We start from the raw sequence: 11,418 nt of genomic DNA on the forward strand, positions 1-11,418 counted from the left end.
GGAACAAATTTATCTTAGAACCACTACATTTATTTCAAATTGCATATTTAAATTCCGACATGTAATCGAAATAGAAAAACGATCGATAATTGATGTTGAAAGTCATCGCTGTTAATAATTTTGAGATATCGATATATCGATATAATAGCAAGATCCCCTAATTTTCAGTCAGTAGTGAAAAGAATAATGTCGGGAGAACTTACCGCACGCACGACTCCGCCGTACAATCATTTTACGCAAATAGGCGATCCAGTCTTACGCCAACGGGCTGTGGAAGTTGAAGACGATCGCATAGACAGCAAAGAGATCAATGATATTGTGGAGCAAATGGTAAACGTGCTGCGCCACTACGATTGCGTTGGCGTCGCAGCACCCCAATTGGGCGTTCCACTGCGCATCATTGTCATGGAGTTTCGCGAGGGCAAGCGGGAGCTAATTCCACCAGCAATATATGAGCAACGTAAAATGGCTACGCTGCCGCTGGCTGTAAGCTTTTCCGTTATCTTTGCTTAATTGTCGTCTCGCTAAATTGACTGCATATTTACACAGGTATTTATCAATCCGAAACTCGAGATAATCGGCGACGTTAAGCACACGCATCCCGAAGGTTGCATGAGTGTACGCGGTTTTTCTGCCCATGTACCACGATACGATCGCGTTCGCGTTACCGGCATTGGAAAGCTCGGAACGCCAGCGCAACTCGAATTGGAGGGCTGGAGCGCTCGTATTGCCCAGCACGAGGTTGACCATTTAAATGGCATCGTTTGCATTGACCGCATGGATGTTTCAACTTTTACTTGTGTCACTTGGGAGCAAATTAATGCAGCTGGCGGACGCGCGGTTATACCGTTTGATAAATAAACATTTGTTTGAAAATTGTAGAGGTGGACAAGCAGCGATATATCGATGTTTTGGAAAATATATCAAAATAACGGATATATGGCAAATCAATATACAAATCAAATATGTTTCATAAACGCGCATAATAAATCAGTTAAACATATTTAAACCGCGGTATTTTTCAAATTTCCTTCTCCCTTTGAACAGTTTTCCATACAAAATATAAATTGGTGGCCAAAATCGAGATGAAAATTCGAGTAGTAACGGTTGAATCAGCTGTGTCGTAAAATATACCAAATGAACTGCCAGCAATACTTATCGATTGTTTCTTATCAAAGTTCGTTCTAGTGTTGTAAAAGATTTAAATTTATATAAATAAAATAAACTAGCAGTTCACATATTTTATATGTTGTGTTATTACTTGTTAAAGCCGTACAACGCGTGTGATATTTACTGCAATTTAAATGCAGCTATTTAGCTTCTTGTAAAGCCACCAAATTAAAGAGATACAGTTCCATTCATTTAAATTAGATGTTTATAGAGTTACGCCGGTGGCTGACTATTAGATTTTTGTAGACCAAATGTTGTTAAAACAGCTGACATTACATAGTAGCCAACCCGCTCGTTACCTAAGCACCAGCTTAGCGAGGCCCCAATCCTTTAGAAAATGGTACCAGCAACTATGGACAACCAAGCGCACAAATCTGCCACCATACGGCCACTTCACACAAATCGGAGATCCCGTGCTCCGTGACAAGGCAGCCGAGGTGCCCGCAGACTATGTGGACAGCAAGGAGATCCGGGCGATCGTTGATCAGATGGTGAGTGTGCTGCGCAAGTACAACTGTGTGGGCATTGCGGCGCCCCAAATAGGTGTCTCCCTGCGTATTATCGCCATGGAATTTAATCCAAGCATCAAAAAGGAACTGCCCGATATCACGTGGAAAACGCGTCAAATGTCCGAGCTGCCGCTAACAGTAAGTTATAGAAATTGACCCCAGATCATCCACTTAACTGACTTTTATTGTTTGGCAGGTGTTTATCAATCCCCAGCTAGCAGTCACCGATTACATTAAGCACAAACATGCCGAGGGCTGCATGAGTGTGCGTGGCTTCTCCGGGGAAGTGGAGCGATATGGGGGCGTTAAACTCTCAGGCCTAAATAGAGACGGTGTCGCCACAGAGCTGGAGCTGAGCGGATGGAATGCACGCATAGCACAGCATGAAATGGATCATTTGGATGGCAAGCTGTATATCGATCACATGGATCGATCCACGTTTATGTGCACGTGCTGGGAGACGGTGAACACAAAGTCGGGACGCGTCGAAATACCATTTTATAAATAATTTTGTATGTGATGAATTTCGTTTATAACATGGAATGTAAATGTTCAAATTGATTGGCAACTCCTCTTCTATGCATGTATATTCACTTATCGGTCATGTACATCCTTAGATGTTGATTAGCCGTGCCCAGCGCCGTCTTCGCCTTGAAATACTCGGGGCTATCCCACAGAGCACGTTTGTCCATCATATATGTGAACAACTCGTCGTACTCGCGCTGCAACAACTTGTGTGTGGTTGACACCTTCCCACGCAGCTCGTCAATTGCCCGCAACAAGCGCAAACGCGTCACATCAAAGATTGCAGCCTCTTCAACTTCAGGTGCAGTCTTGGTGACGCCTTCTTGCTGAAGCGTTCGTAGATGCATGCGCATATTCTGCCAATCGTCCCATTGCAACTGCAGGCACTTTCCCAAATACTTGAGCACTGCGGTCCGTAGAATGAACTGCCGGATACCGGGATGCGCAATATCGCGAACTCGCGCTCGGAACATGCCTCTCAACAGTTGCTCAAATCCTGTGATTAGTTAATGATTACATTGAATGTTGTTATAGCTGTGTAGTTTACTTCAATGTGAAAACTATTTCCCACATTCTCAAGCATATCCATTTCAAGTGGGAACTTAAAAACCAAAGCTAAAATATAAAAGAAAATTTTGAAAATATGAAAAGAACGATGTCGAAGTTGCTGTTGCAACCTTTCTGTAATTATTGTTCCCAATGAATAATTTGTTATAATTTCCGTTTGCTATAGTACATATAGCTGGATTTATGAGTTTTCTTATAAAAAAAACTATAATTGAAATCAAACTATTTCATATTTATCTTTAACTTCAGTTCAAATTAAGTTATGTACATATATCAAAAGCCATCTTTAAATTACATTTTAATTTCTACCTAAATTTCTCATTCATAATCAATCGATCATGCAATAAATCCACAATGTATAAATCTTAAACTACAAAATCCATTCTGTCAAATAAACCTCTATCTAATCCAAATCCAAAGATTAAAAGAAAAAACGCGCAGATTATACAAAAGTCGTCCGATTAGATATATTTAGGCGCAATATGCAAAACAATAAACATATAATAAAAGAGTTAGGAATGATTAAACTAGAATTCAAATAATAATTGGAATTGTTTGATTTAGAACAGTCCCTCAATCTGACCAGTTTCGGTATTCAGATCGATGTCATAGATGGCCGGGCGTGTGGAGAGTCCCGGCATTTTGGTAATATCACCGCACATGGCCACCACAAAGCCAGCGCCCGCAGAAACATAAACGCTCTCCACGTTCAAGGTGAAACCCTTGGGAGCACCCTTGATGTTGGCATCGCCAGTGACGGAGCCCGAAGTCTTGGACATGCAGATGGGCAACTTGCCAAAGCCCTAAAAAAAAGTGAAATTAATAAACACTTATTCCATTATTAGTTAGATCTTGAACTTACTGCGTCAGTCAGGCGTTTAACCTGTTCTAGCGCCTCCTTGGACAGCTCCACCTTGCCAGCTCCGTACATGGTCTGCGCAATCTTGTTCATCTTATCCTCGAGCGGCAACTCCACGTCGTACAGCAGCTTAAACTTGTTGGGCAACTTGCAGGCTTCGATTACCGCCTCAGCCAAGGGCACAGCGCCAGCACCACCATCAGACCAGTGTGTAGAGACGACAGCAGCAAAGGCGCCCGCCCTCAACGCAGCATCCTTGAGCAACTGATGCTCAGCCGGGGTATCAGCCACATGGGCATTGATGGACACCACAACGGGCATGCCAAAGGCGCGTCCATTCGAAATGTGCTGCAGCAGATTGGGCAAACCCTTCTCCAGCAGCTCCAGATTCTCCTCCGTATACTGTTTGTTGAGCGGTGTGCCCGGCGTGACCGGTGCACCGCCGCCATGCATCTTAATCGCACGCACCGTGGTCACGAGGACCATGGCATTGGGTTTGCGTCCCGAATTGCGGCACTTGATATTGCAGAACTTCTCCATGCCAATGTCGGAGCCGAAGCCCGCCTCGGTGCACACAAAGCCATCGCTGCCCACCAACTTGAGGCCAATCTCATCGGCAATTATCGAATTGCAGCCATGCGCAATGTTGGCAAAGGGCCCAGCATGGACAAGCACAGGTGTTCCCTCCAGCGACTGCATCAAATTGGGTTCCAGCGCATCCTTGAGAAGCACAGCTAAAGCGCCAGTGACGCCCAAATCATCAGCCGTCACGGGTTGTCCACTCTTATTGAAGGCCACCACCATGTCGCCCAGACGCTGCTTCATGTCCGCCAAGCAACCGGAGAGCGCCAACACAGCCATAATCTCGCTGGCAACGGCAATTGAGAAGCGTGTCTTGCGACTCAAACCTTTCTCTGTGGGCGACTCTCCGATGGTGATCGCACGCAGATACCGATCATTCATGTCCACCACACGCTCCCACATAATCGTATCTGGGTCAATGTCCAACCGGGCAAATTGTCCATATTCCGACTCTGTCAGGGCATCGGGATCGGTCTTGTCAATGCCCAAACGCTGCAAACGTCGCAGCTGTATCGGACTAAACTTGCGCTGTCCCTTGATCTTGGGCACCAGGCGCTGATACAACGCCTTGTCCGACTGCGTCGCCTCATGGAAGATGCGTGTGTCCAGCTGTGCGGCCAGCAGATTATTCGCCGCTGACACTGCGTGTATATCGCCAGTGAGATGCAAATTAAACTCCTCCATGGGTATAACTTGAGCGTAACCACCGCCGGCTGCGCCACCCTTGATGCCGAACGTTGGTCCCTGCGATGGTTGACGCAGTGCAGCCATCACATTCTTCTGTTTGTGTGCACCTAATGCCTGGACCAGACCCATCAGAGTGGTGGTCTTGCCCTCACCCAAGGGAGTGGGCGTTATGCCAGCCACCACCACATAGTTGCCCGCTTGGCGTTCGCGCAGACGCTGCAGCACATTCAACGAAATCTTGGCCTTGTTGCTGCCATACAACGACACTTCGCTCGCCTCCAGTCCAATCTCCTCGGCCAGATGTCCGATGTTCTTCGGCCGTTGAGCGCGTGCAATCACAATATCGCTCGGCACTGGACGCTCTGGCTGCAGCGGCAGCGGTTGCAGTGTCCAGTTGCTGCGTTTGGCGCGCGCCGCCGCCTTGGTGGCCGAGGCCACGGTGTTCTTCATGAGCATGGCCACCGTCATGGGTCCGACGCCGCCGGGCACGGGTGTCAGAAAGCCGGCCACCTGTTTCGCCTGCTCGTAGTCCACGTCGCCCACCAAGCGATTGCCACTTGACTTGCTGGCGTCTGCAAAAAGATGGGGGAAACAATAAGATAAACTTCGTCAAAGGTAAGTTATCAACTAAGCAATTGAATTTTGATCAACTGAAATTATTTCATTAATAATATTTAAAGTTAAAACATTTAAGCAGGCTGGCATTATATGTTATTAATTTTTATTCACTCTCAACGCTATTTTGTTGGATTATTGAGGCGATCTAAGGGGCGGGTCAAATTCTTAGGAAATAATTATATACCTAGACTCTAAAGCAGTATTGTCACCATATCTCTAGCTCTTTCAATTACGGAACTTAAGCAGGTGGACAGACAGACAGACGGAAATATAAAGATAAATAAATCTGCGAATTTTTGGGCCACCGAAGGGAACGTGGCAAACCGTAAATCAAGTCTTATCTGCCTAGACTCCACAGCAGTATTGTTATCAAATTAGAAGTCTCTGGCTCTTGTAGTATCAGAGATCTAGGAGTTCAAACTGACGGACAGACAGACAGACGGAACAAGAATATGAATACATCGCGTTTATAATACCCTTTTGTTAAACTACGTTTAACGGGTATACAGAATGAATCTCTCTGCCTCAACTGAGGTCACAAACAACACTGAGCACGAAATGGAAAACAACCAACCAACGTTGTCAATTGTTCCCTGACTTCTTATCGACGCTGCGGGGGTCGCTTCTCAGGTCATGTGCCCGCGCTTGATAAGCAGCTGCGCAGCTTAGCCAGATTACATTATTGCCACACACTCACACACACCCACCTGGAATGCAATTGATGCCACAATCGATGACCACAGCGCCTGGCTTGATCCACGAACCCTTGACCAACTCCGGCACACCAATGGCCACGATCAAGATGTCCGCATTGCGTGTAATCTGCTCCAGATTGCGTGTCTTCGAATGGCAAACAGTGACCGTGGCATTATTCCACTTGAGCAACTCAGCAGCCGGAGTACCAACAATCTTGCTACGTCCCAAGACAACAGCTTGAGCGCCAGCAATCTCGACACCAGTGCGACGTATCAGCTCCAGGCAGCCCCAAGGTGTGCAGGGCAGAAATCCGCTCATGTCGCCGGTGGCCAAGCGTCCCTCGTTCAGCGTGTGCAGACCATCGACATCCTTGGCGGGGGAGACGGCATCCGCAACGCGATGAGCATCGATCTTGGTGTCGCTATCCAGTGGCATCTGGACAATGATGCCGTGCACCCGTGGATCAGCATTCAGTTCGCGCACCTACAAAACAACAAAGATTGCATAACACTTGAGCTAAGCTGATTCCTCGACGTTGCGCAACCCAAAAAGTTGACTTTCGACTCACCTTATCGAGCAGCTGCAGTTCGGTGATAGAGCGCGGCAACTGGACGTGCTCCGCCTGGATGCCAATCTCGGTGGCCGCCTTGATCTTCATGCGTATGTACACATTGGAGTCCTCTCGTCCGCCCACCTGAACAATACGCAATCCAGGTGCAAACTGCTCACCCAAAGCTTTGACCTCACGGCTCAGCTCCTCGCGTATGTTTCTAGGCAAAGTAGTTGTGATAACTATAAAAGATAAAATGATTTTTATAGTCTACTTACTTGGCCACCAGTGTGCCGGATATGATCTTGGCCTCGCCGCTCATCTTTCTGCTCGTGTCGCTGTAAAAACGCACAAAGTATCTCAATCTCAGTCTCGGTATCCGCGCTACGATCGTTGATGGCAACGCCAGCGCTCGCGCAATGCAACTGAGCTCCAGGCCAACAGACGGGCCCTATCTATACCCATTGCCATTTGCTAATAGGTGTTTTGGGTCTATCGCTCACTAATCTCTCTCTCTCTCACTCTTCCATTCGCTCTCTCTCTCTATCGCCGGACCCCTTCCTTGATCGCCAAGCTTATCTTTATCAGTGGCATGCTCGATGAACGCATTTCGTATTGGTATCGGTCTGAGGTCTTGAATCTGGAATCTCGGGTTACTCAAGGGTCACAGCTCCTCTGTATACAAACAACATAATCACAATAACACGATCTCTCCTTTTTTTTTTTTCCAAGCTGCCAAGCTGTGACCGCAAAACGCTTCACTTTCCATCAATAATCAATTCAATACTTTTTACAAATCTATAATACACAAATTAATTTAACTTATCTTTAACACGCTCTTCAAAGCTATAATATTTAATCTATCAAATAATTCCGTTGGTAACTATAGCATTTAATCGCATTATCTCAAAAACAATGGAATACTTTTTTACATTATTATGTTGTGTAAATATAAAATATTAAATTTCCTATCATTTTATATCATAGGAAAATAAGTATCGGCTTAAAACCCCTTTTTAAATGGTAACAATATTTTTTTTGTAATTAAAATTCTATATAATTTGTAATGAAAGAAAATTATCCCTTTTGAAATAGTGACAATATTTCTTTGGTATTAAATTCTATATCATTTTGTACTATGATTTGTAAATTCAAATAATGCCATTCACAAATATTAATATGTATATAATATTTATATATCAAATTTTCTAGTTTCCGTTATTAGTTAGAATTTGATTAGTTCAACAGAGCTTATCTGATACCAATTTATTCTGAGCCACTGTGGTCAGCACCTGTTGGCAACATTGTTTTCATAATCTATCAAAAAACTAAACCTGATTTGACTGCAAAACAAACATTCGATTGGGGAACACAAACAATAGCAAAAAGAGAACGAAAGCAAAAAATAGATGAACGTGTGTTATCAGAAGGTGTCAATTGACGATAATAATTGAGAGAGTAATAATACAGATAACATGCCCAAACTTATCAACATGGTAATTAGAAAACAAAAACAAATGTAAATGGTCAGTTGACGTGATCGCATAGTAATTTTATTTTCATTCCCGACCAATACAAATACGAATTATTGCAATTTATTTAATTTTAACGGCAGCACGTAGCTTGGCGGATCGACTGCGACTATTGGAAGCGATTTCCGTGGCATCAGGCAGAATCACATGACGATGCAACTGACGCCAATTGGTTTGCACAAACGATTCCAATAGCTCCGAATCATGTGTAAGATCGTAGCCGCTATACTTTAAAGGCACCGGATTGGCAACGCCTTCGATCACATTGCCATTGATGTGTCGCTTAACTATGGTGTCCTCCAGCGAATGGAAAGTGATGGCCACCAATCGTCCCTCGGCACGCAGATATTCCTGGGCCAACAGCATGCCGTAGTTGATCTCGTTCAGCTCGTTGTTCACAAAGATGCGCAACGCTTGAAATGTTTTGGTCGCCACATGTGCCGGTCTCTGTAGCTTATCGAGTCGCTGTCCATCACTGAGCACCACAGCCACAAGTTCCGCCAGCTGTCGTGTGGTCTCGATGCGCTGCAGTGCACCACGTGCCTCGACAATGGCGCGTGCAATCTTCTTGGCCGCCTTCTCCTCGCCATACACCCGCAAGATGCGTGCAAGATCTGCCTCCTCGGCACGGGCCAACACATCTGCAGCACTCACACCGCCACTGCGTCCACAGTCCATGCGCATGTCCAGTGGGCCATTGTGGGAGATAGAAAATCCGCGAGCTGCTTCGTCGAATTGCATGGAACTGCAGCCGAAATCGAAGAGCATGCCATCGAGGCTGTGACGCGACACCTGCTGCTCCTGCAGCAACTGCGGCAGCTCCGAGAACTTGCCCAGCAGCGGAACCAAACGTCTCGCATACTCGGGCTCCTGGCTGAGACGCTGGGCCAGCTCATGAGCCAAAGGATCACGATCCAGCGCATAGACTGTTGTCTCCGGGCAGCTGTCAAGCAGTCGTCGCGTGTGTCCGCCGGCGCCAAAGGTCATGTCGATGTATTTGCCACCAGCCTTGGGCTGCAAATAATCAATTGCTGTCTGGAGGAGCACAGGCACATGTCCGGGAGTTGGAGCCGTTGAGGGAGCTGTGCAGTGCCGCACTTGTTGTGTTCTTGTTAATCGTATTGCATTTAGTCTAGTCAGGAATTTGTTCATCGTCTTCATCTTTAGGGATTTCTTTGTTTTTACTTTGGCTTGTCGTTTAGATACTGCAGAAACTCAGAGCTGAGCACTTGGCTGCACTGGGCAGCTGTCAGTCCAGTGGCTGTGGAGTCGTATTGCCTCGGATACTTCTTGGCGTAGACGTTGTTCGACAGTCGCTCGAGGGCGTCAATTTGTCTGGTCAGATCGGCGCTAGCTTCGCTACTGAGGCTGGCTTCACTGCCTGTGAGCTTGGTTACCTTCTTGCGGATTTGTTCACCCAGATCCCTTGGGGAAAGAAATGTTTATTGGCTGGATTTCAAAAGCACTTTGTGTTGTGTGTTGATGTTCGTTGCAGCGTGAAACAAAACTCAAGAAAAGGCTTTAAAAATAGAAAATATCCCTAAAGAGAAATATCCGAAGCTAACTTAAAATAAATGGAAAAACCACACCTTAAAGCTTAAAACAAAAAAAAATTTTCATATGTATCTCCATATGCTATATAAAACCTGAGCCAACTTCACAATTACAAAGTACTGGAAAGTTTACAAGAAATTGAAAAAGATTCAATTACAAATCGAAACCGCAGTAAGACGACACCGATAAAAGTACATAATATGCATGATATATGTACATATATAGTAAATGCTTATGTTATATAACAAAGCTGAGATATAATACCAATAGATATCTCAAACATCTTTGCATGGTAATGTCAAATGTCAAATATGAAGATTAATTATAATCTTTCCGCCGTAGATACATTATAAAATGCATCGTAATACACAATGTATCTCCAATTGGAATTAATCCGCAAGTTACTTGAATCGACTCACATGATCTCCACATCATTTCCTCCCAGCAGAAATGACTCGGGTATCAGTTGATAGGCGTATTTGGATGACATGACAACAATTAGTTTTTTTTTATGCAACCACAAATAAGTTCAATGTAACGAGGCGAAAGCCGGCAACAGAATGAATTGCAACTAAGCCAAGTTCAAGCCAAGTAAGTTTCGCAATCCACAACGTGTTGTGGAACCTGAACTGTGGACTCTATCTTCAGTAGTAAAGGGAGCTTGCGATCTAACGAATGAACAATATACAGCCAACTTGTATCCTCCTCTCGACCATATACCGTCCTAAAACATATAGTAAATGCCTTAAACATTCTCTAAAATAATATTTTTCAATTAATGCCGTTGTTAGATAATCACAAACAAAAGACGCCGACGCTGCTGAACGAACATTGTGTGTCATGTGTTTTTTTTTTGGCATTACTTACCTGCCGATTTTGGTTTTCTCTGCTGGCCACTTCTCGAGTACTTTTAGAAATCTTTGGTATTGCGCGGACATGCTTAAAACAAATAAATTGTGAGCAGGAATTAATAATTTTTAGCGCCAAAACAATAACATTGCTCGCGAGCTACAGCTGTGCAGCAGTGTGACCGTCAGTTGCCTATCCAAATATACGTTTCAAAAGACGAGTGTCGAGTAAACAGAGTTGCAAAGTATTGAAACTATCGCATGTCTAGTTCTCACACCGCAATTCAAAAACAGCAAGGCGCGCAAAATTTAAATCAAATTCAATGCATATAATTTATTATTGCAACTTGTATTGCGCCTCAAGTTAAATTAAGTAAGTTACAGAATTTCAAATAAATCGTATTTATGTTTTTGTTATAAAAACACTATTTTTAAAAATTGAATCCATAATGCAATAAATAAATTAAAATAAATTTGCACTTTATTTTATCTTATGATATTTATTAATTTTCAAACAAATAAGCATTTAATTATATATTTCAAAATATGTCTATTATGTTTGGAATTCTAAGAAACAGGGTATATTAAGAAGGACGCTTCATAATCACAACCAATCGGAGAATAACCGGAATAAAAACAGCGAGAGAGCCATAGAGAGACAAAGAGCGAGACAGAGAGCGCAACAGTGCAGGCAAAAAACGCACACATAAAAAACATAAAC

At 44.2% G+C, this 11,418-nt stretch overlaps 6 protein-coding genes across 6 annotated transcripts; 2 read left to right on the plus strand and 4 right to left on the minus strand.

Annotated features, from left to right (window-relative positions):
- Positions 1–47: 47 nt before the first annotated feature.
- Positions 48–1,126, plus strand: LOC132787372 (peptide deformylase, mitochondrial). Its single transcript, XM_060794373.1, has 2 exons — positions 48–486; positions 550–1,126. The coding sequence occupies exons 1-2, from the start codon at positions 187–189 to the stop codon at positions 859–861; spliced, it is 612 nt and encodes a 203-aa protein (XP_060650356.1). The 5' UTR covers positions 48–186; the 3' UTR covers positions 862–1,126.
- Positions 1,127–1,216: 90 nt separating this feature from the next.
- On the plus strand, positions 1,217–3,432 carry LOC132787371 (peptide deformylase, mitochondrial). The gene is made up of 2 exons (XM_060794372.1): positions 1,217–1,817; positions 1,876–3,432. Exons 1-2 carry the CDS (start codon positions 1,422–1,424, stop codon positions 2,185–2,187), a joined length of 708 nt encoding a protein of 235 aa, XP_060650355.1. The 5' UTR covers positions 1,217–1,421; the 3' UTR covers positions 2,188–3,432.
- On the minus strand, positions 2,165–2,779 carry LOC132787373 (uncharacterized). Its single transcript, XM_060794374.1, has one exon. The coding sequence runs from the start codon at positions 2,675–2,677 to the stop codon at positions 2,270–2,272; it is 408 nt and encodes a 135-aa protein (XP_060650357.1). The 5' UTR covers positions 2,678–2,779; the 3' UTR covers positions 2,165–2,269.
- LOC132787366 (C-1-tetrahydrofolate synthase, cytoplasmic) lies at positions 3,214–7,198 on the minus strand. Its single transcript, XM_060794367.1, has 5 exons — positions 7,042–7,198; positions 6,782–6,983; positions 6,225–6,696; positions 3,634–5,471; positions 3,214–3,574 (listed from the first exon to the last, which is right to left on the minus strand). Exons 1-5 carry the CDS (start codon positions 7,083–7,085, stop codon positions 3,332–3,334), a joined length of 2,799 nt encoding a protein of 932 aa, XP_060650350.1. The 5' UTR covers positions 7,086–7,198; the 3' UTR covers positions 3,214–3,331.
- A 1,085-nt stretch (positions 7,199–8,283) lies between these two features.
- On the minus strand, positions 8,284–9,456 carry LOC132787370 (probable methyltransferase-like protein 15 homolog). Its single transcript, XM_060794370.1, has one exon. It carries the CDS (start codon positions 9,454–9,456, stop codon positions 8,359–8,361), a length of 1,098 nt encoding a protein of 365 aa, XP_060650353.1. The 3' UTR covers positions 8,284–8,358.
- A 20-nt stretch (positions 9,457–9,476) lies between these two features.
- LOC132787374 (ubiquinol-cytochrome-c reductase complex assembly factor 2) lies at positions 9,477–10,889 on the minus strand. Its single transcript, XM_060794375.1, has 2 exons — positions 10,717–10,889; positions 9,477–9,720 (listed from the first exon to the last, which is right to left on the minus strand). Exons 1-2 carry the CDS (start codon positions 10,785–10,787, stop codon positions 9,477–9,479), a joined length of 315 nt encoding a protein of 104 aa, XP_060650358.1. The 5' UTR covers positions 10,788–10,889.
- Positions 10,890–11,418: the final 529 nt, after the last annotated feature.

This window comes from Drosophila nasuta, chromosome 2R, assembly GCF_023558535.2.
Source record: "Drosophila nasuta strain 15112-1781.00 chromosome 2R, ASM2355853v1, whole genome shotgun sequence".
In the NCBI taxonomy this organism is placed as follows: Eukaryota; Metazoa; Arthropoda; class Insecta; order Diptera; family Drosophilidae; genus Drosophila; species Drosophila nasuta.

Excerpts from the sequence above, each read along its gene's own strand:
- LOC132787371 (XM_060794372.1), top strand. The coding sequence starts at position 1,422 with ATGTTGTTAAAACAGCTGACATTACATAGTAGCCAACCCGCTCGTTAC. Across the intron at positions 1,818-1,875 it reads TGTCCGAGCTGCCGCTAACA|GTGTTTATCAATCCCCAGCT; the intron begins GTAAGTTATAGA and ends ATTGTTTGGCAG.
- LOC132787374 (XM_060794375.1), bottom strand. The coding sequence starts at position 10,787 with ATGTCCGCGCAATACCAAAGATTTCTAAAAGTACTCGAGAAGTGGCCA. Across the intron at positions 9,721-10,716 it reads GAGAAAACCAAAATCGGCAG|GGATCTGGGTGAACAAATCC; the intron begins GTAAGTAATGCC and ends TCTTTCCCCAAG.
- LOC132787373 (XM_060794374.1), bottom strand. The coding sequence starts at position 2,677 with ATGTTCCGAGCGCGAGTTCGCGATATTGCGCATCCCGGTATCCGGCAG.
- LOC132787366 (XM_060794367.1), bottom strand. The coding sequence starts at position 7,085 with ATGAGCGGCGAGGCCAAGATCATATCCGGCACACTGGTGGCCAA. Across the intron at positions 6,984-7,041 it reads TCCGGCACACTGGTGGCCAA|AAACATACGCGAGGAGCTGA; the intron begins GTAAGTAGACTA and ends TACTTTGCCTAG. Across the intron at positions 5,472-6,224 it reads TGGCATCAATTGCATTCCAG|ACGCCAGCAAGTCAAGTGGC; the intron begins GTGGGTGTGTGT and ends ATCTTTTTGCAG.
- LOC132787372 (XM_060794373.1), top strand. The coding sequence starts at position 187 with ATGTCGGGAGAACTTACCGCACGCACGACTCCGCCGTACAATCATTTT. Across the intron at positions 487-549 it reads TGGCTACGCTGCCGCTGGCT|GTATTTATCAATCCGAAACT; the intron begins GTAAGCTTTTCC and ends ATATTTACACAG.
- LOC132787370 (XM_060794370.1), bottom strand. The coding sequence starts at position 9,456 with ATGAAGACGATGAACAAATTCCTGACTAGACTAAATGCAATACGATTA.